This window comes from Saimiri boliviensis, chromosome 9, assembly GCF_048565385.1.
Source record: "Saimiri boliviensis isolate mSaiBol1 chromosome 9, mSaiBol1.pri, whole genome shotgun sequence".
Lineage (NCBI taxonomy): Eukaryota > Metazoa > Chordata > Mammalia > Primates > Cebidae > Saimiri > Saimiri boliviensis.
The window spans coordinates 114866604-114890445 of NC_133457.1; the positions used below are offsets into that span (position 1 = coordinate 114866604).

Sequence of the window (23842 nt, forward strand, 5' to 3'; positions counted from 1 at the left end):
CTGAGTCACAAGACCATCCGCAGAACCTTCTCCCTAACTGGAACAGAGCAGGAGCATAGCCTGCTGGGAGCTGCGGCCCCGTCTCCGAAAGGGCCGGGGGTGGGCAGCAGCAGGGAGCTCCAGTTCCTGGGCTGAGGCGTGAATTTCTCAGAACCCTGGCAGCCTGGAAAACACAGAGCTGGTTTCTGTTTTCCACCCCCAGAAACAGCCTGTAACCACAGCAGGAGGGAGGCCCCGCTGGCCGGGTCAGGAGCACTCTGGCCAGGCGAGGATGCAAACGCTGCTGTTGTTTAGAGAGGGAAGCCCTGATCAGCTCACATGCCCGATTCCCGGGTGTCCCCAGCCACCTCATATTCTCTGCCAACGGGGTCCACAGGGATGCCATCTTCGGGAGGAGCTAGGATTTGGAACACAGCCCTCAGAACAGCATGCCAGCTGGGCCAGGAACTTGGCATGCAAAGGGGGTGCGATCTCACAGGTCTCCCTGCAAAAGGAGTGCTTCTGTGTCCAAAGCAAGCTGGTGCCAAGCACAACAGGACGACAAGGGGCACAGGAGGAGGAGCAGCACAGGGTGGGGCCACCTGCCCCGCACACGGAGCCAGGTGCAGTGTCCTGCCCTCCAGGCAGCCGGCTCCTGGGTTTCACAATCCTTCCCATGGCACTCAGGTTTGCTGTCACAACAACCGCAGGATGACCCCAAGCTGGGCAGCGCTGCTGGCTGGAGGTGAGAAATTGATTTTCTCATGGAGCCAGTGGCCAGCACATTTCTGAGGTCATGCCCCGGCCTGGTCTGCGGAGTCCCCCAAGCATCTGCCTCTGTCGATCCACGGTGCCCTCTGAGACTGGACTACGTGGCACTGAGAGGACCCTGGGTTCCAAAGTCGTCCTCCTGAGAGGAGATGACAGCCTCATTCTAGAACCAGGACACAGCCCATCTCCTCAGGATTTATTCTCTGGCAAATCTTGTTAGCAGACGCTAGAGGTTTTTATTTGCACTCCTGAACTCCCAGAGAAACATATTGTATCTTTTTTTCTCAAAAACCTTAAAGACGAAGACTGTGGTAGCTCATGACTGTAATCCTAGCACTCTGGGAGGCTGAGCTGGGAGGAGTGCTTCAAGCCAAGAGTTCAAGACCAGCCTGGGCAACACAGTGAAACCCTGTCTTTACAAAATTAAGAAAAAACAGCCAGGAGTCGTGGTGCATGCCTACAATCCCAGCTACTCAGAAGGCTGAGGTGGGAGAATTGCTTGAGCCTAGAGTTCAAGGCTGCACTGAGCCATGAAGGCACAGTGCGCTTCAGACTGGGTGACAGAGCAAGACCCTGTCCCCTCCAAAAAAACTAAATAAAAATTTTAAAATTAAGAAAAAAAAACACTAAAGAACATGTACAAATGTACTCACTCGCTGTGGGAGCTTGGACCAGTTACTTAACCTCTCTGAGCTACAGTTTCTCATCTATTAAATGCCTCATGAGGCTGCTGTGAGGCTTAAATGAGCTAATGCAGCAAAGTCTTAGAAGAACATCTGGTAAACGGTAAACACCATCTAAGCGTGTGCTGCTATTATTATTATTCTTTGATGACAAATAGTTTTAAACCATTTACAACTCAGCCAGTCTCTGTTCTCGATTTCATGCCTGGCTATTCATTCAATTCTCCAAATACTGAGTGAGCACCTTATGTGTGGGAAGCTGAGCCAGGCTTTGAGCAAACGGTGGACATCAGCAGATGCTGTCAAAGGCTTCCCATGTGCAAAGCCAGCCTGGGGCAGTCAGCAGTGCGGACCAGTCACAGTATGTGTCCTCACCATCCAGAGACTTAAACTTGAGCAAGGGAGGAGAAAAAAAAAAAAAAAAAACGGGAACACCTGAAAGAGACCATGTTTATCCCGGGACTTCAAGGCAAGAGAGAAACACTCCAGATGCAGAGAGGAGATGCTGTCAGGGCCTTGGAACCCTGGCCAGATTTCAAAAGTCACGGGAGACAGCTGGGCATGGTGGTTCATGCCTGTAATCCCAGCACTTTGGGAGACTGAGGCGGGCAGATCACCCGAGGCCAGGAGTTCGAGACCAGCCTGGCCAACATGGCGAAACCCCGTCTCTACTAAAAATACGAAAATTAGCTGCGCACAGTGGCAGGGACCTGTAATCCCAGCTACTTGGGAGACTGAGGTAGGAGAATGGCTTGAACTTGGGAGGTGGACGTTGCAGTGAGCAGAGATCGTGCCACGCTGCATTCCAGCCTGGGCGACAGAGCGAGACTCTCTCAAAAAAAAAAAAAAAAAAAAGAAAGAAAAAACAAGTCACAGGAGAGCAGAGATGGATTCCCAGGCAGTGGTTAAGGCATGGGCAAAGGTTGGGAGGTAAGAAAGCCTGAGCACAGCCACGTGTCATCTTCCCCACACAGCTGAGGAGTGGGTGGGCAAGGCTGATCGTACATACACACAGCCGGAAACACAGCCCCAAGCGGAACAGAAAGGTTTCTGTTTCTAAATCCTCATTTTCATACTAGCCTCTGGTGTCATTTCTAGGACATGAAATCTGTCCCTTGCTTTTTAAAAATTCTCTCCTAGGAGGCTGGTTGTGGTTGCTGATGCCTGTAATCCCAGCACTTTGGGAGGCCAATGTGGGCAGACCGCTCGAGCTCAGGAGTTTTGAAGCCAGCCTGGGCAACATAGTGAGACTCCATCTCTGCAAAACATAATTCACCGGGTGTGGTGGCACGTGCTGGTAATCCCAGCTACTTGGAGGAGCTGAGGTGGGAGGATCACTTGAGCTCAGGAATTTGAGGCTGCAGTAAGCCATGAGCATACCATGGCACTCCAGCCTGAGTGACAGAATGAGACCCTGTATCAAAAAAAAAAAAAAAAAAAAAAAAAAAAAAAAAATCTCTCCTAAGTAATATATGCCTGTTAAAGCAGAAAATTCAATAGAAAACACAAACAGAAGAAAGAGAAGGTCTCCCTCCTACTCTGGCTCAGTATTTCCTTGTGTGTCTGCATCTTATTGACAGACATTTAGGCTGTTTCTAGTCTCCTGCTACGACAGACAAGGCTGGGACCCACATCCCACAAACCACACGCAACAGGCTTTCTGGATGGACCCAGCTTCCTGAAGACAGATAAGGCTCACCGTGGTCCCTGACGAGTTGGCCACCTCCTGTCTCTGGGGATCCAGGAAAACCAAGAGCTCCTGAAGTCACAAAGCTTCATGCCAGAGAACACTGTGCAGGGCTGGGGACCAGTGACATGGAATAAACAGCTGGCCTGGCTCACAGCGGGGCCAGCACATCTAAAGATACATTTCTAGAAGTGGGATATTCCGGGTTACAGGATATGTGCATTCTAAATTTGGGTTGATTTCACCAAATAGCCCTTCAAAAGAGGTTCTACCCATTCCATTTGACCCAGCAATCCCATTACTGGGTATATACCCAAAGGACTATAAACAATTCTCTTATAAAGACACATGCACACGTATGTTCATTGCAGCCCTGTGTACAATAGCAAAGACCTGGAACCAACCCAAATGCCCATCAATGATAGACTGTACAAAGAAAATGTGGCACATATACACCATGGAATACCACACAGCCATAAAAAACAATGAGTTCGTGTCCTTTGTAGGGACTTGGATGAATCTGGAAAACATCATTCTCAGCAAACTGACATAAGAACAGAAAGCCAAACACTGCATGTTCTCACTCATAAGCGGGTGCTGAACAATGAGAACACATGGACTCAGGGAGAGAAGCATCACACACTGGGGGTAGTGGGTGGGGCTAGGGGAGAGACGGGGTGGGGGGGAGGGAGGGGAGGGATAACATGGGGAGAAATGCCGGCTATAGATGAAGGGGAAATAGAGGCAGCAAACCACCCGGTAATGTAGGCACCTTGGCAACAACCCTGCGTGACCTGCACATGTACCCCAGAACCTAAAGTACAATAAAAAAAAGAAATTAAAAAAAGTGACTCTACCCATGCAGATAACCGCTGATAATGACCGAGAGGTCATGTTTCACGCCCTTCGCCAATACCACACGTTATCAGCCTCCCTTCCTGCCTTGCCAATGTTGTCAGTCTCGCAGGAGAAAAAAACTGACCCTGGCCTGGAACAATCCTGCACCAAACACAAAACATAATGTTCAGATAATGGGAAGTCTGGGGAAAAAGAAAACAGAAAGAGTTTAATAATTCCAGAGAGAGTGGCCAGGTGTGGTGGCTCATGCCTGTAATCCCAGCATTTCGGGAGGTGAAGGCAGGTAGATCACTTGAGGTCAGGAGTTTGAGACCAGCCTGGCCAACATAGCAAGACCCCGTCTCTACTAAAAAATACAAAAAATTAGCCGGACATGGTGGCATACTCCTGTAATCCCAGCTACTCTGGAGGCTGAAGCAGGAGAATCGCTTGAACCCTGGAGGCAGAGGTTGCCGTGAGCCAAGATCGCACCACTGCACTCCAGCCTGAGAGACAAAGCGAGACTCCGTCTCAAAAAAAAAAAAAAAAAAAAAAAAATCCCAGAGATAGTTGAGGGAATTGGTTCTGAAATGGTCCAGAGAAGAGAGGAACCAGACCAGGACCGTCAGGACTCAAAGGACCTGCCCACTCTGCCTGGGTAGGGCACGCCCCCCCCCCCACTCCGGGACTCCCAGGATGCCAGCTCCCAGCTTCTCAGTCTGTCTGGCTGAAGGGGCTGCTCCCTCAAACAGGAAGCCATGATGAAGGGGTTTCACATCTGCCTGGAATAAAGGGCCCGTTCAAATCTGGGAGAGACTATGTGGGGACCAAAAACTGATGAGAAGATAAGGAGGGTGAGGAGGGTTAGCACGTCCCAAGTGCAGAGATGGAGGCATTTCTGCAGCCCCGAACAGGTAAAGATGAGGCTAAGGAAGATGATGAAGCTGATAGCTGCTCTCTGCGAGTGCTGTGTGGCTGACCAGGTTACGCTCACTTCCCATACATCATTTCCTTTCAACCTCAAGCACTGCTAACATCCCCACTTTGCAGATGGGGAAATTGAGGTCACAGACATTCAGTAACTCACCTAAGGCCATACCCCCAAGTTCCTTAGGCAACAGATGGGGGCTGGGCATGGGGTCAGAGGGACGGCGGCAGCGGCAGCTGCAGGAATTCACTTTAGGGCTGGTGGAATCTGGGGTTCCTGCAGGGAATCCACATGGAGGAACCCGAGGGGTCAGATCGGTGGCTCTGGGGCAAAAGCCAGTTTTCTGGAGTCTCATCAGATGAGGGAGTGAAAAGGCAGGAGGAGCAGCCCAGGATCAACGCGCATTCTCCTCACACATTGACTCAGTATCACCTCTTACCTACAGGGGCCTCAACCACGCACTGCCTGTGCCTCTGGCTTTGTGACCTCTGACAAATCTCTCCCTTTTCTCAACCGGCTTTCACGTCTAAGATGCAGAGATGATCATCCCTGCCTTCCATGGCGCCCAGGAAGGGGGACGGATCATTAGCATTATTCTAACACGTACTGTACGTGTCAGTCTGGCAAACACACTCCCCCCAAAACTGCAGCCTTCCACCTGCCAGTAGCTTCCCTTTCTTCCCAGAATAAAACCCGCAGCTCTCACCCTGCGAGGCCTGCCCCGCCCTCCAGCCTCCCAGCCGCCCCAGACCTCCTTCTGTCCTCCGCACGAAGCAGTTTCCTCCCAGCTCTGCCCTGTGAGCTTGCTCTTCCCTCTGCCTGGAACCCCCTCCCCTCATTGTCTTCCCCCAAATTTGAGTCTCAAATCCAAAGTCACTTCCTCGAAGAGGCTGGTCCTGACCACCCCATCTGAAGCTTTGCCCTTCCGCATCATCACTGTGCTGAACTCGGAGCACTTAGACTCCACTCCCACATCTGAAATACTCATCATTTTCTGGTTGACATTTGATGAACAGCCTTCGCCTCGCAGAGCGAGCTGTGCCAGCGGGGAGGCCCCATCCATTTGGTTCACTGCTCTGTCTCAGCACCCAGCCCCAAGCCCAGCTCACTTTACGTACTCAGTGGATATCTGTTTGAAGGAGGAAGTAACACCCGTTGATAGCAAACCAAAAAGGCAAATGCTTGAGCATCATGCCCCGAGAGCTCCCAAGACAGCCAGCCCACCAGCCAAGCGCTAAAGGAGGCCGCATCCCATCACAGCATCAGCCCTCCCTGATATCTGTGGGGCGCTGGGCCATCCATAAGTCACTTTTCACACGCGCCTCACCCAAGGCCACAAGGAAGGAAGAGACAAAAGCTCAGGATCAAGCTTCCTTTGACACTAACTCCTCAGAAACATCTTCCGTCCTGGTTGCTGCCCCAGGGAATAAACGATGCCACTGGAAATACTAGGTCCTGGTGGCTTCCCACACTCGGAGAGTGCTAGGAAATCTCCAGTCCCCCAGTAATGAGTCTTTACGTAGAAGGGACACTCCTTCCCCAAAACACACACGGTGTGGGTCAACACTCAGTATTATAAAGCTGTTACTTCTACCAGAGCCGGACACCAAATCCTTCAGATGGTGGTTCTCAGCCAGGGGCAACTCTGCCCCCCAGGGGATACTTGGCAGAATCTGCATACGTTTTTGATTGTCACATCTGGGGTGCTACTGGCATCTTGTGCATAGAGGTCAGGAACACTGCTACACATCCTGTCATGCACAGGATCGCCCTCACAACAGAGAACCATCCAGTCCAAAACGATACCGCTGAAGTTGAAAGACTTGCTTCAAGAGAAAAGGCAGTAAGAAAATGTTTTGAGATTCCTGGACTGACCCTTAGGAGAGGAGTTTCCTGAAATTGGGGAAAATAGCAATAACTGGACATTTAAGGCCCCACTGTTGTTCTGGTTTAGGTTTTCTTTTATTGTTTTGGGTTTTTTGTTTTTGTTTGGTTTGGTTTAGACAGAGTCTCACTCTGTCATGCAGGCTGGGGTGCAGTGGTCCGATCACAGCTCACGGCAACCTCCACCTCCTGGGTTCAAGTGATTCTGCCTCAGCCTCCCTAGTAGCTGAGATTATAGGCCTGCACCATCACGCTCAGCTAATTTTTGTATTTTAAGAAGAGATGGGGTTTCACCATATTGGCCAGGCTGGTCTTGAACTACTGCCTCAAGGGATCTGCCTGCCTTGGCCTCCCAAGGTGCTGGAATTACAGGTGTGAGCCAATGTTCTTGGCTTAGGTTTTCTTGATAGTACTTATTACCACCTGATATTATAATATATATTTATTTCACTGCTTGTTTCCCCAACTAAGAAATATGCTCCGTGAAGGCAGAGACTCCATTTCACACGCTGCTGTGTCCTCACTGGCACACAGTAGATATTCAACAAATATTTGTGGAATAGATGACAAAATGCCTAAGAATATCAAATTAATCAAAATATCCAACCTCCTTTTGCAGCTGTTCATTATGATCATACCTATTCTGCACAGAGACCTAAAATCCATTCTCTCATCTTCCACAGTAACAGGTTTCAGCTGCGCACATGGCTGGGTCATATAAAAACTACACTTCCCAGCCTCCTCTGTGGCTCAGTGTAGTCACATGACAAGGCCCTGGCCAATAAAGTATAGCTGAAGGGATAAATGTGATTTCTGGGTTACGCCCTTAAAGGAAAGGGTTCGTCCTCCTTCCTCTTTTTTCACTTCCAGGAGCCATCTTGGATGATGCAGATGAGGGTACCATCCAAGAATGGAGAGTGATAAGACAGAAAAAGCCTGGGGTCCTGGTTTGTTGGGGCCAGTATACCAGCCGTGGACTCCTTATCCCTGTGCTATTACAAGAGGAAGAAATCATCTATCTGGTTAAAGTCACTGTTACCTTAAGTTTGGGTTCGGCTACAGCAGCCTCTACATCCTAATCCATACCCGCTAATAACCCTCCCAATAACCTCCCCTGCCTTGCAACCTCTAACTGCTTTGGAATCACACTTAAAGACTCCATAACCCTGCAAGGAGAATCTCAGCCAGCCAGCACTCAAGAGCTATTTCCTGATTTCCCCTTCACACACTCAGGGGATGCAATCCTCAGTCTAAAGGCAGGATTATTTCCTCCCTCAAGCTTCAGAATATCTGAGTGCATTGCTAAGCCAGAGAAACAAAGGACGGGAAGTCGTATTATTTCAGTCCCTCAAATGATAAAGACAAAAGGAACTACCAAAAAAAGGCCCATTAAAATCTTAAAACACCAATTATGCTTAAATTCATGAGTTCATAATGGTACCAAAAGAAAAAAAAAACTACACTCAAACAACCCTAATGGATCATCACTGCAGGATATTAATGAACCGACCCATTATTTTAAAAACTGGTAAATAAAAGAAAAGAATCAAGCATTCATCCTGCTTTTCCTATATGAATTCTATCATTGTTGATGAAGGGAAGTCTCTCTTTCTAGCAGTTTTCCAGCTAACAGTAGAGGAAGGGATGGCAGAATCAGAATAGAATATCACCATTTTATAATTCATGCACCACTGAATTAATGGAGCAAGGCACTGACTATCAATCACCAAAAGACAGGCAACCCAGCTCCACGTACCTCCTGTCAGAAGGATGTGTCATCATCTATGCAGCAATCTTGCCAAAAGCCATTAAATCAGAATGAATTAAGCCTCTCCGTTTGACAGCGAACTTACAGGACATACAGGGGGTACTGGGACACACTGAAAACTTCATCATGGGGATGTAACTGACAAAAGCCAGACTGAAAAATTTCACAGGAAAGACAACCTAATTTCTTCAACAAATAAATTACCATATAATACTACTAATGATAAAACCAAAAAAGGATGTTATCAGATTTCATCTAGAGGAAGAACCTCTCCATTAAAACAGACTTCAAACAAAGGCATCGGCTTGCAATGCTTGGTCTGACTCCCGACACAAATGAACTATAAAATAATAAAAACAAAACAGAAAACACTTTTATGATATTTATATAAGACAACTGGAAGTTTCAACACTAGATATTTCATTAAAGAAGTATTACTAATTTTCATGTGTGCTAGTGGTCTTGCACTTTCAGAGTCTTTTTTTTTTTTTTTTTTTTTTACAGATACATACTATTTTTACCTGAAATTAATTACAGGATGTCTAGGATTTGCTTCAAAATATTACTGTGTAGCTACGCACCACGACATGCACCTATAGTCCCAGCTACGCTGGAGGCTGAGACAAGAAGATTGTTTGAGCCCAGAAGATCAAGGCTGCAGTGTGCCATGATTACACCTGTGAACAGCCACTGTGCTCCAGCCTGGGCAACATAGCAAGACCCCATCTCTTAAAAAACAATAACAAACCCCCAAAACAAAATTCCCAGGTAATGAAGACAGTGCAGGATGAAGGTGTAGAAGAAATCAGATTGGCCATGTACCAGTAACAGCTGAGGCTTCATGGTGGGTATGTGGGCATTCCTTGTACTATGCTATAGTTACATACGTTCAAAATATTTAATAAAACGTCTTAAAATCTTACCCCCATTTAAAAATCTTCCCAGCCACAAGGAGGGGAAGAAAGAAAGATAAGGGAAGGAACACTTTTCAAAGCCTCCCACGGTATCCAGGTCCTGGATTAGGCAGCCTTGGATATGTGTGGTCCTTCCACAAAAGGAAGCACAATTCAAATGCCGAATGGGTCCAGATAGGAACCCTGAATGAGTGGAGTGGGTGATGTCTAAGAGTGTTGGAAACAGATGCTCGGTGATACAAAGAAAAATTCACGCTGAGACAAAGGATCTCTCAGCAAAGCAATTTTTACTTCCTCCACTGCAGGGAGGTTACCCTCGCTAGCCATCTTGCCATGAGAGTACAACAAAGGAAAAAGCAGACAGATTTATCCCTTATGCATTTGGGGCCATCCTTACTGCTCTATCTGATCTCCGTTGACTGGAGCCAGACCTCGCAATCTAAACTAAAACCCAATTGGCTAACAACTTAAAACTTTCTTAAACAGGTAAGGGGCATAGGCTGTGACTTGGGACATGCCTGTGAGCACATCCAGCACAGATACTTTGGTTAAAGTACAAGGACATAGGGCCGGGCACGGTGGCTCACGCCTGTAATCCCAGCACTTTGGGAGGCCGAGACGGGTGGATCACGAGGTCAAAAGATAGAAACCATGGTCAACATGGTGAAACCCCGTCTCTACTAAAAATACAAAAAAATTAGCTGGGCATGGTGGCACGTGCCTGTAATCCCAGCTACTCAGGAGGCTGAGGCAGGAGAAATGCGTGAACCCAGGAGGCGGAGGTTGCGGTGAGCCGAGATCGCGCCATTGCACTCCAGCCTGGGTAACAAGAGTGAAACTCTGTCTCAAAAAAAAAAAAAAAAAAAAAAAAAAGTACAAGGACGTAGAATATACTACGTGCCTAGAAGCATGTTTAACAGCTACATAGGATAGGGCTTAACAAAGAGTCATTAGCACACTTACAATGTATTTTTTAACAAGAAAGGAAACTTGGAAGGGGAACTTTTACTTCCCACAAAGAGGAACAACAAAACAAGTGTGAAGGTAAATAACAATGGACACTCCATCTATCGTGGGAAGACAAAAGGGAATGGTGGGGGCTATGGACAGGGCAACTGGATGTTCCAACGAAAGGAAGTATCCTCGACTCAGGGCCAGCCTTGGCTTTGACTCCTGGTAGCCGCCATGCAGTTGGTGGGGCCTAGGGTGGCTAGATCCTTGGATTTTCTAAGCAACGTCAGAAATCCCATTTTTATGCACAATCCCCAGTTTTTCAACACTGGCATCTAATCAGAATATTTTTTCAAATACTGTGTGGGCCAAACAAAATATCTGCGGGCTAAAAGCAGCCCATGGAGCACCAGTTGGCCGCTCATTTCCAAGTATTGAAGCAGACCACAACTCAATCCATCTGTAAGAAGGGGAGAGGGTGCTTTCATCAATTTTGGGTCAGTTCATTCTTAGGCATTTAATAAAGCTGAGAATTCCAAAGACACCATCAACTTCCAGAAATCTATAAGAACCGGCTGCAGAACATTTCAAAGGCGTCCTCCACGTCGTCAGCTTATGCAACAGAACCTCTACTTTGCCCAGAGTTTTGGAAATTAACAAGGAGGGAATGTCTTTTCAGCTTTCCTGGGATAGTGGAACTAACAGGCTTCAGATGAAACCCATTTGTTGGTTTGCGGACCGCCTGGGACTGAAGTCCAAACTGCTTGCAACAGACAATCCTGCCATAAAACCAAGTTGGGGTGCTCAAGGCTCATCGTAAAATGACCGGCGAGCTCTCCACGTTGGCCGCCTTGCCAGAGATCTGATTTTATGATTGTTTAAAGGGATGAGACAGATGTCATCCCCAAACCTGAGAGCAGCAGTATTTGCTGCTGAGGATCAGAACAGACTGCCTCCAAATCAACCCTCAGCGTGTCTTTGACTTCATCTAGAGAAAGATTCTTGACACCCTGGATGAGCAAAACAGGCCCCTACCCCTGCCTCTATTCACAGGCACAACTTCACCAGATCCCCGGATCCATAAAAAATTAAAGAGGTGTCAAAAATGCAGCAGAGAAGAGCCAAATAAATGGTTTCATCATTCCCTAGGAAGAAAGCCCCTCTTTTTTTTTTTTTTTTCTGAAAGGGTGGAAAGTAAAAGAAAATTGAGGCTAAAATAAAGTTGAAGTGGTTCCGAGCAAAAAGAGCCCAGAATTATACTTGAAGGCAGCACACACCAAAAACACACCCAAATCTCAAGTCTAGGAATGACTGGTAAACACGGCTATCAGGGAAAAGGGGTTTTTGTCTGCTTTTTGTGAGTTTTCCTCTGGGAAAGCAAAGCTTTGCCATTGATCCAAAATTGGTTTATGAAGGGTGGGGAGGGAGGGAGTACAGAGAAAAATCTAGAAAATGAGTTGAGTCATGGTCACCCAATTCACAAAGTAACCAAATTCTTTTTCAAGTTCTACTTTTTTAGAGAGAAACAGACTACAGCTAGAGCTGATACTGGAAAGTTGTGTAGATTTTTTAATATTGTAATATTCTGGCCAGGTACAGTGGCTCATGCTTGTAATCCCAGCTTTTTGGGAGGCAGAAGTAGGAGGATCCCTTGAGCCCAGGAGTTTGAGACCAGACTGGGCAATATAGCAAGACCATGTGTCTCTATAAAAAATAAACACTTAGCCAGGCATGGTGGCATGCGTCTATAGTCCCAGCTATTAAGGAGGCTGAGGCAGGCAGATTGCTTGAGCCTGGGAGGTTAAGGTTGCAGTGAGCTGTGAGGGCGTCACTGCATTCCAGCCTGGGTGACAGAGCAAGAGACCCCCTCTCTCTCTCAAAAAAAAAAAAAAAAAAAAAAAATTGGATTATCTTGGGCTGTGGCTGGAATGAGGGAAAAGTCATTGCAGTCTTCAGCCCCACATGCAATGCTGTTTAAAACCATCGCCCGAGTTGCGGCACTGCCCTGAAATGAGCGAGCTCTCTGGTACGTCCCGCATAGCAAACCCGCAGAGCAGGGAAGTGAGTCTTAGCCCTCCTGCCCTGTGTTCTAGTAAGAATGAAAGTACAAAGGGCTTTAAGATTGGCTATGATGCTGACCTACCCATAAATCTTGCTTAAATGAGCACCCCACTCTTTCACAAGGATATTCACCTGTTGCCACAAGAAAACAGTCTCACTTGGAAATTAAATGTAGCATAAACAATTCAGAATAATTTAAAGTGCTGGTTCTGGCAGATGACTGGGGGGCCGCTGAATGACACTGGGTGCTGCCTCTCACTTGGCCCTCCTTTTCAAGAGCCGTCTGCTCTTGGTGGGACAGATGCTGCTCTGGAATGAGGGCTGTGTGGACAGCAAGTCTGGGAAGGGACTTTCTTGTGGTTTGGTGGCTTCTGACCTCCAAATGCAAGTGCACATTCCTTTGGAAACACTTGCTTTGCAGAATTTCAAAAAGATGGCTGAGCATTTCTGAGTCTGGAGTCGGCTGGAATGTAGCTCTCTTACATAAGCCAGAAATAGAGAGTCCACATCACTCAGGATGAAAGGACCACTAAGTGACAGAGCTCTAAATCTAACATTCTTTGAAAGGGAGGGGAAACCAGAGAAAGGAAGGAGAGAGGCCCCCAGGGACAGATACCTGCATACCGTGTAGGCACCCAGGTGAGGGACAAAGGACAGCTACTTGCAGCTCTTACAGATTCTGTGGGCTCCTCTGTAGGCAACCACAGTTTTGTGGACTTCGACATTTTCAAGGCTCGAACTATCCTTTGCTGAATTAACAGAGGTAGCCTGACCACCCACTTGAGAATTCAGGCCAAGAGTCAGCCTCCTGGCTCTTCCTCAGAGCCCAGCTCTGCCGCCTGCCCCTATAGCTCACAATTGACAAGGAAGAAGAGGAAGGAGGAGAAGGATTTCACTGGGATTAGGGGAAGAACAGTGGTCAGCAACCACTGAACGCTCACCAGGCATGTCAGGTACTGGGCAAAGAGCTTTACAGGACGCTCCCATTTTCATTCTTACAGTAATCCAGAGAGTCGGGGACCATGTCATCAGTGACTTGGCCAAAGTCACAAAAGAGGGCAGTGATGAGACCAGACTGAGAGCCAGGCGGCACAACCACAGACTCTTTGCCAGGCAGCCTAGAACTGAAGCTGGGCCTTCAGACCAACCATCCCATTCCTGAGAACCGGCCCCCCACTGACCGAATGACAGGTACAGGACAATTCGTCAGCACTGTGTGTAACAGCAGGTGACATGGAAGTTTCCACCCACGGGGTACTTGTGTGTACATTTTACCACCTTTTGTAGTAGAAAAGGGGAAAATAAGAATATGTGTATATTTGCATATGTTCACGATGACGTGAAAAAAAAAAAAACCCCTAAAGCAGGCATCTCAAGGTGGATGATGTTGCTTCCAAGGGGATAAAAACTGGTTCTCTGGGGCAGGGGGGCGGGGGGTGTTGAAAGAATCTTCCATGTGGCAATGCTTTGTGGCCCTGCAAAGGGCTGTGGTACCTGAACAGACACACAGTGTATCTATGGCACTGACATTTCACGGCATGGTGATTAGAAAAAATGGCCTTAAAAGGCCCCTGGCTGGGGGTCAGTGTGGCAATAACGAAACCAAGGTTGAGAAACAATGTTCTAGAAGGCTAGAGAAAAACCAGTATCAGAGGGCAGAGCGGACGTGGAGAAGACCACTCCTGCTGGATGTCTGTCTATTTTTTCTAAACATATGAACATAGTGCCTATATAAAGATACATTTTTAAATGAAGGCAAAAAAAGATGCTGGCAAAAGCCCCCCCCAGCAGGCCTTTCATTGGTGCCCGATTAGGTGGCCGCGTGAGTTGAACTTGGTGCCAATTTTCTGGTGGTTACCGGTGTACCAGCAAGGCCTACACTGAGATACTCAGACCAGGCTCTCCAGGTGCCCACGGCCTCTGGGCCACTCGGGCACCCGCCTGGCTCAGTTCTCATCAGCACAGAGACTCCTGTGTTTCCTCCTCTGTCGGCATCAGGAGGCCCAGCCCTGCCGGGGTCATCGTGGCTGCTGGGCCTGTGGTACAGCTCCGCGGCGACCGGAGTCCGCGTGGGCTTTGCACGCCTCCCTGCACAGGAGCCGCTTTGTCCCAGGCTTGCCGTGGGCACTGAGGGGCCCCAGTGAAAGATCCCTGACCTGCTGAACAAAGCAGGCCAGTTACAAAACACTTTCCCGTCCCTTGGTTCCCTTCCCCGCTTCCTGAGCTTTGGGGGATGCGTCTCTCTGTTCATTCCTTCCCCTGCCTGTTTCTCACGCACTGGAGCACCCAGTTTCTGGGTGGAGCCTTTTCAAGGCACATCCATGGCCCCTCTGCCAGAGGCACAACTGGCAAAACCTGAACCATGGGTCCACACTCCTCCAGGGAGCCCACAGCAGGGGACACTCTCATTGAAATTCTCAGCAGTCCCGGGTGAGGGCATCAACTCTCATGCAGATACACATCCATCCCAAGGGCCCCTGGAGGAAGCAGGGGGAGGGAGCCTTGGGCCGTGCCCTGGGGCTATGCCCAATCATCTATCCTGTGGAAGAAGCAGGGCATGAAAGTGAGGGAGCCCATTTCCAAAGATCAGAACAGCCCGTCTTTTCTCCTATACAAATATATTTTTTAAATTTGAACCATGGCCTATAAGAAATCAAGGCAATTAAATTCATAAACAAGGCTGGGCATGGTGGCTCACGCCTGTAATCCCAGCACTTTGGGAGGTCGAGGCGGGTAGATCACCTGAGGTCAGGAGTTCAAGACCAGCCTGGCCAAAATGGAAAAACCCCATCTCTACTAAAAATACAAAAAGTAGCCAAGCATGGTAGTATGCACCTGTAGTCCCAGCTACAGAATCGCTTGAACCCAGGAGGAGGAGGTTACAGTGAGTCAAGATCATGCCACTGTGCTCCAGCCTGGGCAACAGAGCGAGACTCTGTCTCAAAAAAGCAAAAAAAAAAAAAAAAGAAAAGAAAAACCATAAATAAAACAGCAGGTCACAATTACGGAAGATCCCTTTCATGCCATGCATTAACTCACCATCCTCAGCACAGCCCTCAGAGGGAGGAACTGTAATTGTCTCATTCTATAGATGAAGACATGAAACACAAGGCAGTGGGTGACTTGCCCAGGGTCAGAGTCAGTGATGGAGCTGACACTCGAGACGCCCAAGAGTGCCACTGTCTGACTTTCGTTTCTAGGAAATGGCAAAATGAATCTCTGGAGTTAGAAGGGAGGATGGTGGTCACTTTTGAAGAAGGGAAAGGGACATCTGAGGTGCCGACAAGACCCTGTCATGATGCAGGTGGCAATTCTGTGGGTAGCCCACTTGTGAAACAGACAGAATGCACTACAGTACTGGTTTCTGAATGTGCATATAATTAAGTACTTTACATGAAGCACAGGGCAGAAGCAGATTTAAGAATGAGCAGACTGATACGTGCCCTTCCTGCACACACACTGTACTCTCACACACGCGCACACTCACACACAAGTTGCCGTCCTCACAAACCACTGGCAGGGATTGCAGCCGTCACCGAGACCACTTCCTTTCCTTTCTGGATGTTTCCAGAACAGGATATAACATCTCCTTTGAGTCCCAGGCCACGCCCCTGCCCCCACGTTCTCTCATCTGTGGCTGAGTCTCGAGGCTGCTGGAGTAAGCTCTCTACTTCAAAACCGTGGTGGATCTGGTGGCAAGATGGCCTGATGACCTCTGCACCCCCAGTTCAGCTGTGGAGTCAACACGGCCCCTAGAATGCACCACAAGAGCGCGGGTAAAAGCCACCTCCGAGTCCATTCTCCCCAGCGCCTCTCCCGCTTGCTTGTGTCCTGAGCGGTAAAATACGCAGCCACCCTTCATTTTACGCAAGGGAAGTGGTCAGAACTACCTGTGTATTAATCACATTTTGGCAATTCCAGTTGCATTTTAAGTCACTGCACTCATGAATGGACCTGCGAGGCGCACCCCCTGTGAAATGCACCGCCTTCCATCGCGTTCCTGCCACGGAATTCATTCTCAAATTCACTCGTCTCCCTTTTTCCAACCCTTGACTCCCTATAGTCTGTTTTGCAAAGGCAGCCAGAGTGATCTTTTCAAAAAGCAAATCAAACCACGCTGCCCTGCTGCTGAACGCTGGCCAGTGCGAGCCCGCTTCTCTGCGTTCATGGCCTCCACCACCTGCCGTTCCCTCTCCCTGAAACTCTCTTCCCTCAGACCTCCCCATGTCTGCATCCACCCCCAAAGGCCACCTCTTCAGAGTGGCTTTTCTGTCCACTCATCTGCAGAGGCCAAACTCGCCCCCAACCAGGCAACCACCCTCTCGCCCATAACCCCGGGGAGTTTCCCCTGTGGCTTTCATATTCGTCAATTTCGCTTGCTTACTTACCGGCCTTCCATGCTAATGTCTATCTCCCTTACCAAAAAAGTACCCTGAGAGCCAAGACTTCATTTCATTTGTTCACTGGTGGATCCCTAAGTGCTTGCACAGTGCCCAGCACAGAGTAGACAGCCAGAAAATACTTGGGGGTGAGAGGGAAGGAGGGTCAAGGACAGAGAAGTCAAGCGTCAAGGACGGAGAGGGAGGGAGAGAGGGAAGAAGGAAGGCTAAGGACGGGGAGGGCTGGGGAGGAGAGAGCAGTGCGCGAGGGAGGGAGGGAAGAACTAGGTCCTAGCAGCTGCTGGTGCTTTCCCCAGCTACAACCCGGGTCCTTGGAAAAAGAGGCTAGTCATGGAAGGGGGATGACAGCAGAGAGAACACAAGTGACAGTGTACAGATCATATGTTTTTAAAGAACCGTAAGGAAGTAGCTGAATTGGGGCGGGTGGAGAAACCCGAGGCTTGGGGAAGTGGATGCCGTGGGCCCTGGAATATCACTTATTTTGCTTTTTCAGAGAGACTTCTTGAAAATGTCTCAAGAACTTGAGAGTGGAGAAAGCAGAAGCAGTGCCTTGGCATTTCAAGAACGAATGGGGCCAAGCCAGCCGGCGTCTGTGTGCAGGAATGCGGGCGGGAAGGTCCGAGATCAAGTACAGACGCTCCTCGAGGGAGCGGGTTGGGATGTCCAGACGCGACACTGGGATCACTGGCCAAGGTGCAGGAAGTGATAACCCAGAGCTGAGCCAGGGCTTCCCTGGACCCCAGGGCAGGGGCAGGGTCCACTTCAAAGGTGGTTTGTTTGCACTTGTGTGGGAGGGAGGACCCGGGTGACTGCTTCCTTTTCCAGCCACAGAACCTTCCCTTGACCCTCAAAAAACATAAGCCCAGCTCTTACAGTTTCCATGGAAAGCCCACTTTGGCAAAATCCCAAGGCGAATAAATGGCAAATCAGAAACACTAGGCTGGGTGCGGTGGCTCACGCCTGTAATCCCAGCACTTTGGGAGGCTAAGACTGGCAGATCACTAGGTCAGGAGTTCAAGACCAGCCTGCCCAATATGGTAAAACCCTGTCTCTACTAAAAATACAAAAATTAGCTGGATGTGGTGGCGTGCGCCTGGAATCCCAGCTGCTCCAGAGGCTGAGGCAGGAGAATCGCCTGAACTCGGAGGTAGAGGGTGCAGTGAGCCGAGATAGCACCTCTGCACTGGGTAACAGGGAGACACACTATCTCAAAAAAACAAAAAAAAAACGCCCACGCGCTGGCAGCACATCACGCTGGAGTTTAGCACGTGCCCTGTACAGCCAAATAAACGCCGTGTGCGACAGACTCCCCTGGAATAAACAAAAGGGGCAGAAAAAGACCTAAAGAGCGAGGAAGCTGCCATGCCAGACACCCGAGGAATGACCCAGGAGATTTTCCAGTTTACTTGTCAGAAATAACACAACAGCAAACCAAGATGTGCCAATCGCATATCCATAGAGCCAGTGGCCACACATCTGGAATGTTCCATGGATGCACAGGCTAGACAGACTCTGGAGGAGAATCTGAAATTCCAGCAGTTGGCAGACCAAACTGCGCCCACATCTTCCAGGTGGCTACGGTGGAGACGCAGTCTGGGGCTTGCCACTGGGCATGATCCACCAGGGGACCTGCCCATTGGAGGGTCCTGGGTTGGGCAGAACGTTGGAGTCAAGGCCAGGGGAGCCCTGAACGGAACTAGTGGCACTTGCTGCCTTTTGGAGCCACATGGGTAGAAACCATTCCACTGCCCCATCAGGCTCTGGCCTCAGGAATGCGCAACCCCAGAACTGAGAAGCCGGAATACGGCAGAGGGGACAGGGCAGTGCCATGCCTGAGAGCCCTTGAGTTTCCTGTATGTTATTTCTGCCAAGTACCGGGAAAGGAGTGTCCAGGTCAGCTATGTCACGCAACTCCCAGGCCTCCGTTCTCGCAGAACACCGTACAGTGGGACAGCACCCCGTGGAGTGTGCCATGCACTCTCGTTTTAGAGATGGATAACGACCCCTAGCATAGCCAAGACTCTCACAAGTCCTACAACAAATAATTTTTTAAAAAAACTTGGTTTAACCTAGTTTTTTCATTTTTTTTAAGCCATGGAACCTGCCTTCAGAAAATAGCTCCTAACATCCCATGGGCTGGGGTCATACCGCATGTACCTCAATTTCGCCTGGCTCCATTCTCTGAGACATCCTCAGAGCCGACTCAGGTTTTGACCTGGCGGGACTCCCTCTCACCATGACTGTGAACCTGTCTGTGTTCAGAAAGGGCCTCCAGGGGTCCAAAAGGGTCTCCATGCCCAGCTGCTTTCTCTGTAACGTGAGTTTCTGTGGAAATGGCAAGCACATCTATGGATCTGGGGCTGCAACAGCCAGTCATGACCACCTCGGGCCACGTGGCCATGGGTGCCCCAATATCCAAGACACTCACCATTTGCCTTTAACACAGGATGGATGGGGTGGGAGAGGCCAATGTGTTTCTTACGCTGGAGACCAGCCCAGCCCTAGGTACAGAGTCAGAAGGGGAAAGCCATCCGCCCCTGCACAGACGCTCATTTATTTATAAAGCACCTCTTCTCCCAACACAATCGATCCCTCAAGGCCTTGTGTAGAGAGGGGTCTGGTTACAGCCATGCTTCATTGATCTGCCACCACTGGGCATTCTGCCTTAATTAATTCTCAGCATGACTGCCTCTTGAAAACAAGCACCAAAGCTTTATCGTCACCATTGTGAATGTAAATTGCTCAAGGATGGATTGGAGACAGGTCTCCCTTTCACAACAGAGCCCCGTGACCCTAACTCAACCTGTACGTGATTACTCAGGATCAGACCCATCAATTATTAACACAGCCATGCCCAGAGGTCAGCCTTGTAAGGCGCATGGGCCAGGATGACCCTCCAAGAAGTGGCCCCAGAGGTCTCTGCTTGGTGAGTTCAGGGGACGTTTTTGATCAGTTATCTCACTGGAGATTGGGTATGGAAACTACTAGAAGTCACAGAGCCCCCAGATAACCTGGCTCGTCAAGATGTTTCTTGGAGTAAAGGCCAACAGCCTCTGTGCAGCAGAGGATATTTCTGGCACTGCAGTGTCTGAAACTTAATACCCAGTCTTGACGGGAACCGTCGTGGCTGTTTGGAAGCTCCTGCTTTACTTCCTACCCCTTGGCTGGGCTCCTGAGAGTTAATTTTCTGAAATAATTGAAGTTTCAGGGCATAGCAGATACTACTGCCTATAAAATACAAGACTGGAACTGGGAATGACAGCCGGCAATTTAGGTTTTTCCTACTGCTAGTGAGAAACTCCAGTCGCTTAGCTGTTCATTTTTAAATAACCTCACGTGTCATGGGACCGTTTGCAACTCAATGGATAAATGCTTGAGGAGATGGATACCCCGTTCTCCACGGCGTGCTTCTTGCACTTTGCATGCCTGCCTCCACACACGCGCGCACGCACACACACGCACACACACACACACACACACCCCTGCTATATACCCACAAATACGTTTTTAAAAGAAAAACGTAAAGAAAGCCCAACAGTCTGTTTTCCTTTTTCCGTCCAGAGCCCCCAAGGCAAGGCTGCTCTGCTCACCCCACCCTCTCCCACCTCCTCCTGTGCCTAGCGGCTCTCAGGTGAGTCTTAGCAAAACAGCTTGCCCTTCCTCCCTGAGATCCTGGTCCAACGCCTCATCACAGCTGCTCCATAAGACCACCCTCTGGCCAGACCCCTTGCCCACAGACAACACCTACAGACTCACACAAAGCCTCCTCTGCATCCTTTTTCTTGGCCCAAACCACCCATCAGCTGGGCTCACGGAGCGGATGCCCACTGTTCTTCCCATCAATGTGCATCTCTGTTCCACCAGCGCAGGGCAGAGAAGTGCCCGCAGCCTGCCTGCAAGCTGTTCTGATAAAGCCACTTTTCAATGAGCTTTCCTCTTCCTCTTCCTCCCTCTCCCTCCCTCAAATACACAAAAGAGGGCTAGCCAGTGGGATTTTTTTCCGTACAGGAATGAAAGGAGGTTAGCTTTCCTTCCTTTCTATTTTCTTGGCCTCGGTCTAAATTTGGCAATTGGAAAGAGTGTGGAAGCAGTTAACGGGACCCAGTTCATGACCCGGGGGATGCCGGGCTGCCCTCATCTGCTTTTTCCTTAGGGGTCGTTCTGGAGGGGGGCATCTGATGGGAGATAATTCTTGCCCAGAGCTGGGGGTGGCTTTCAGGGTCATGTTATTCAACCTCCTTCAATTAAAATGGGGACACCGAGGCCCAAAGAGGTTAAGTAATCCGTAGGCCACTCGGTGAACTTCCTAGGCAGAGATGCGTCAGGGCACCATCCTTCCGGGCAGTGACAAAACTCGAGCGTCTTACCGTCATCCAAGTAGGTCTGGTCCAGGTTCTGCTCCTGCTTGACGGTCACTCCTGCAGGTAAAACTTCCTTTTGGTCACTGACTGGGGGTCCGTTTTTGGTGGCTCTTTGGCTTGTGGCATTCTGTTGCTGAATGACGGTGGGGTAGGAACTCGGGCTCAGCCTCTGACCTTGACTGACGGGAGGCGGGCCAGGCCTGGCGGTGCCTGGTGCGAAATTCTCGCAGTACATGATGTGCTGGAACTCCTGGTGACTTCCGCAGCGCAGCTGCTGGTTGGTGGGTGAGTAATGGATCACCGGCGAGGACTGCTGGTTGGTCGGAGAAGGGTGGAGCAGGGCTGAGCTCTGGCCCTGGGAGCCCGCGTGCACCAGCACAGAGCGGTGAGCGTCCGCCAGGGACAGCGGGGCGGCCATGAGGGCCGGCTGCTGGTAGCTCAGCAGGCCGGGGCTCAGGCTCTTGCTCCGCTGGTAGAGCACGGCTGCTGGGTTCTGTTGCTGGTAGCGAGCGTCAGGGGATGAGAGCCCCGTGCGGAACTGCTGGCAGGGAGCCATGGTGGCCACGAGGCAGGAGGGGGACTCGGCCACCATCGGGTGCTGGGGGTAGTAAGGCTGGCTCCCCAGGCCTCCATGGGTGGGGCTGCAGATCAGAGTGGGGTCATACTCATCCGTGGGCTCCGTCTTGATGGCTGGGACTGGGAGGAGAGAAGAGCACATGGGGCGTCCATGGCGGTGAGCCACGGGTGTGCGCGGAGGACTCGTGGACAGTGCTTGGGAACATGGCCTTGGGAGTCCATTTGCGTGGGACAAACGGTTGGTCCCCATCACTTACCAGCCTTGGGCAAAAGGCTCCCTGGGCAATGGTCTTAGGTAGGAAATGTTATCCTGGCAATGGTCATCTTGAATGATAGATTTTTCCAGTATTGGAAAGGTGGCTGCTGGGTCTGACTCCGCCCTGGGACGTTTACAGCCTATTTCTCCCAGGTGAGAGCTTGGAGGACAAGCTTGATTTCAGATGGTGCCTCCCCCTCTTTCTACCCTGGCAGCTCCTGTCTCCATTTGTTTTCCTGTCTACCACTTATCCCCATCAGAAATGTCATAGATGCTTCACATGCTGATTTATTACCTAAACACACCCTGCCTCCAAAGTCAGCTCCTCAAAGACAGGACTTCTGTGTGGTTTTGATCCTCATGACCCCAAACACACCTGGCACTTAAATGGGCACTCAGATATTTTCCAGACAAAGGAATGACGGAATAGTGACTGTCCTCTTCCTCCACTCTGCAGTACTTTGAGGGAACGAGCACTACTGGTTCAAGCCTCAGTTTCCCCATCTGTTACCTGGCGGTAACAGTCATACCCACCCCTACAGGATCACTGGGAGGATTAAATAAGATGTGTATGCAAAGCACTGTGTACGGTGGCTGGCATACAGTAAGTGCTCAATGGTTGCTGTTGCTGCTATTGTCTGACTATTATCATCCATCATGACTAGCATTTGTGTGTGGCCATTCCTTTCTCCCTGCCCAGCACCAGTCACTGAAATTGCTCTTTCCCCAGCATCCATACCAATCCCAGGAGTTGAGGAATCAGTTTTCTGTTGACTGGAGTGAATGAATCAGCGACAGGATTGTGACCAAGTGTGTGTGTGCGCACGCGAGTGCGTGTGTGCGTGTGTGCACGTGTGTGTGTGTGCACGTGTGTGTGTGCACGTGCACACGTGCGTGTGTGGTGAGGGACCGCCAAGTATTGGGGATTGGAGGAGACAAGGAGACTAGGCAGGTCCTTCTCCAACCACAGAAATTGTCCCTTGAGATACTATTCAAAGGCTGTCACCTCACTTCCTGGCCCAACTGGGAGACGGAGAGCTCAGTCAGGCCACACTCAGCCAGACAAGAGCCAAGGCCCGCCCACAAATGAGAGGAGAGTGCACCACAAAAGAGAACGGAGAAGCTGTCTGCTCAAAGGGATTCCTGAGCTGCAGCCTAGAGCCTCCCAGCCACCTCCCACAGTTCTGGGTCTGAACCCTGCCCCTGATAAAGTGTCATGTCTGCCCCAGGACAGCAGTGTCCTCACGGGGGTCAACACAAAACTGTGGGCACAAGTCAAGCTCACCAAGGCCAGGCTGCCAGGACACCCCTCAGTTTAATGCTTCCAGCAGCCCAGAGGCTGCCTGTGAAACTGCCACACGATGGAAATTATACCCTGGGAGACTGTCTCGAATTATAGATTTCCAGTCGTGGAAAGGCGGCTAGCAGGTCTTTCTCAGCCTGGGAAGCCTGTAGCCTACTTCCCAAGGGAGAGCTTAGAGAAGCATTTTTTAAAATATAAACTTATGCTTCCCCTGGCTGTTCCTGTCCACCTTTTCTGCAGCCCCAATCATAATCCAACATGTCAATAATAACATTATCTATGACCTCATCCTCATTAGAATGGCAGTTGCACGTGGGCAGGGATTCTTACCCTGTAGAGTTCACGGCTGTGTCTACAAGCCAAGAACAGTGCCTGACACTCTTCTATTTTCTGGACAAATGAATGAATGGCAAAATAGTACTCATCACCTTTCTTGGGGCTGTACTTTGTGGGAATGAGACCTTCTGGCCTGGTTATAGAACA

At 49.7% G+C, this 23842-nt stretch overlaps 1 protein-coding gene across 7 annotated transcripts in view; it reads right to left on the bottom strand.

Annotated features, from left to right (window-relative positions):
* Positions 1–23842, bottom strand: part of NFATC2 (nuclear factor of activated T cells 2) — a 180071-nt gene that overhangs the window by 25240 nt on the left and 130989 nt on the right. For 4 of the 7 annotated variants that reach the window (XM_074406662.1, XM_074406663.1, XM_039479662.2 and 1 more), the window contains exon 9: positions 21231–21920. In XM_074406662.1, coding sequence (XP_074262763.1) covers positions 21231–21920 — 690 coding nt within the window. Of the gene's footprint in view, positions 1–3791; positions 21921–23842 lie in introns of those variants that run through there. The other 3 variants (XM_074406661.1, XM_074406660.1, XR_012519374.1) reach the window with 2 other exon arrangements.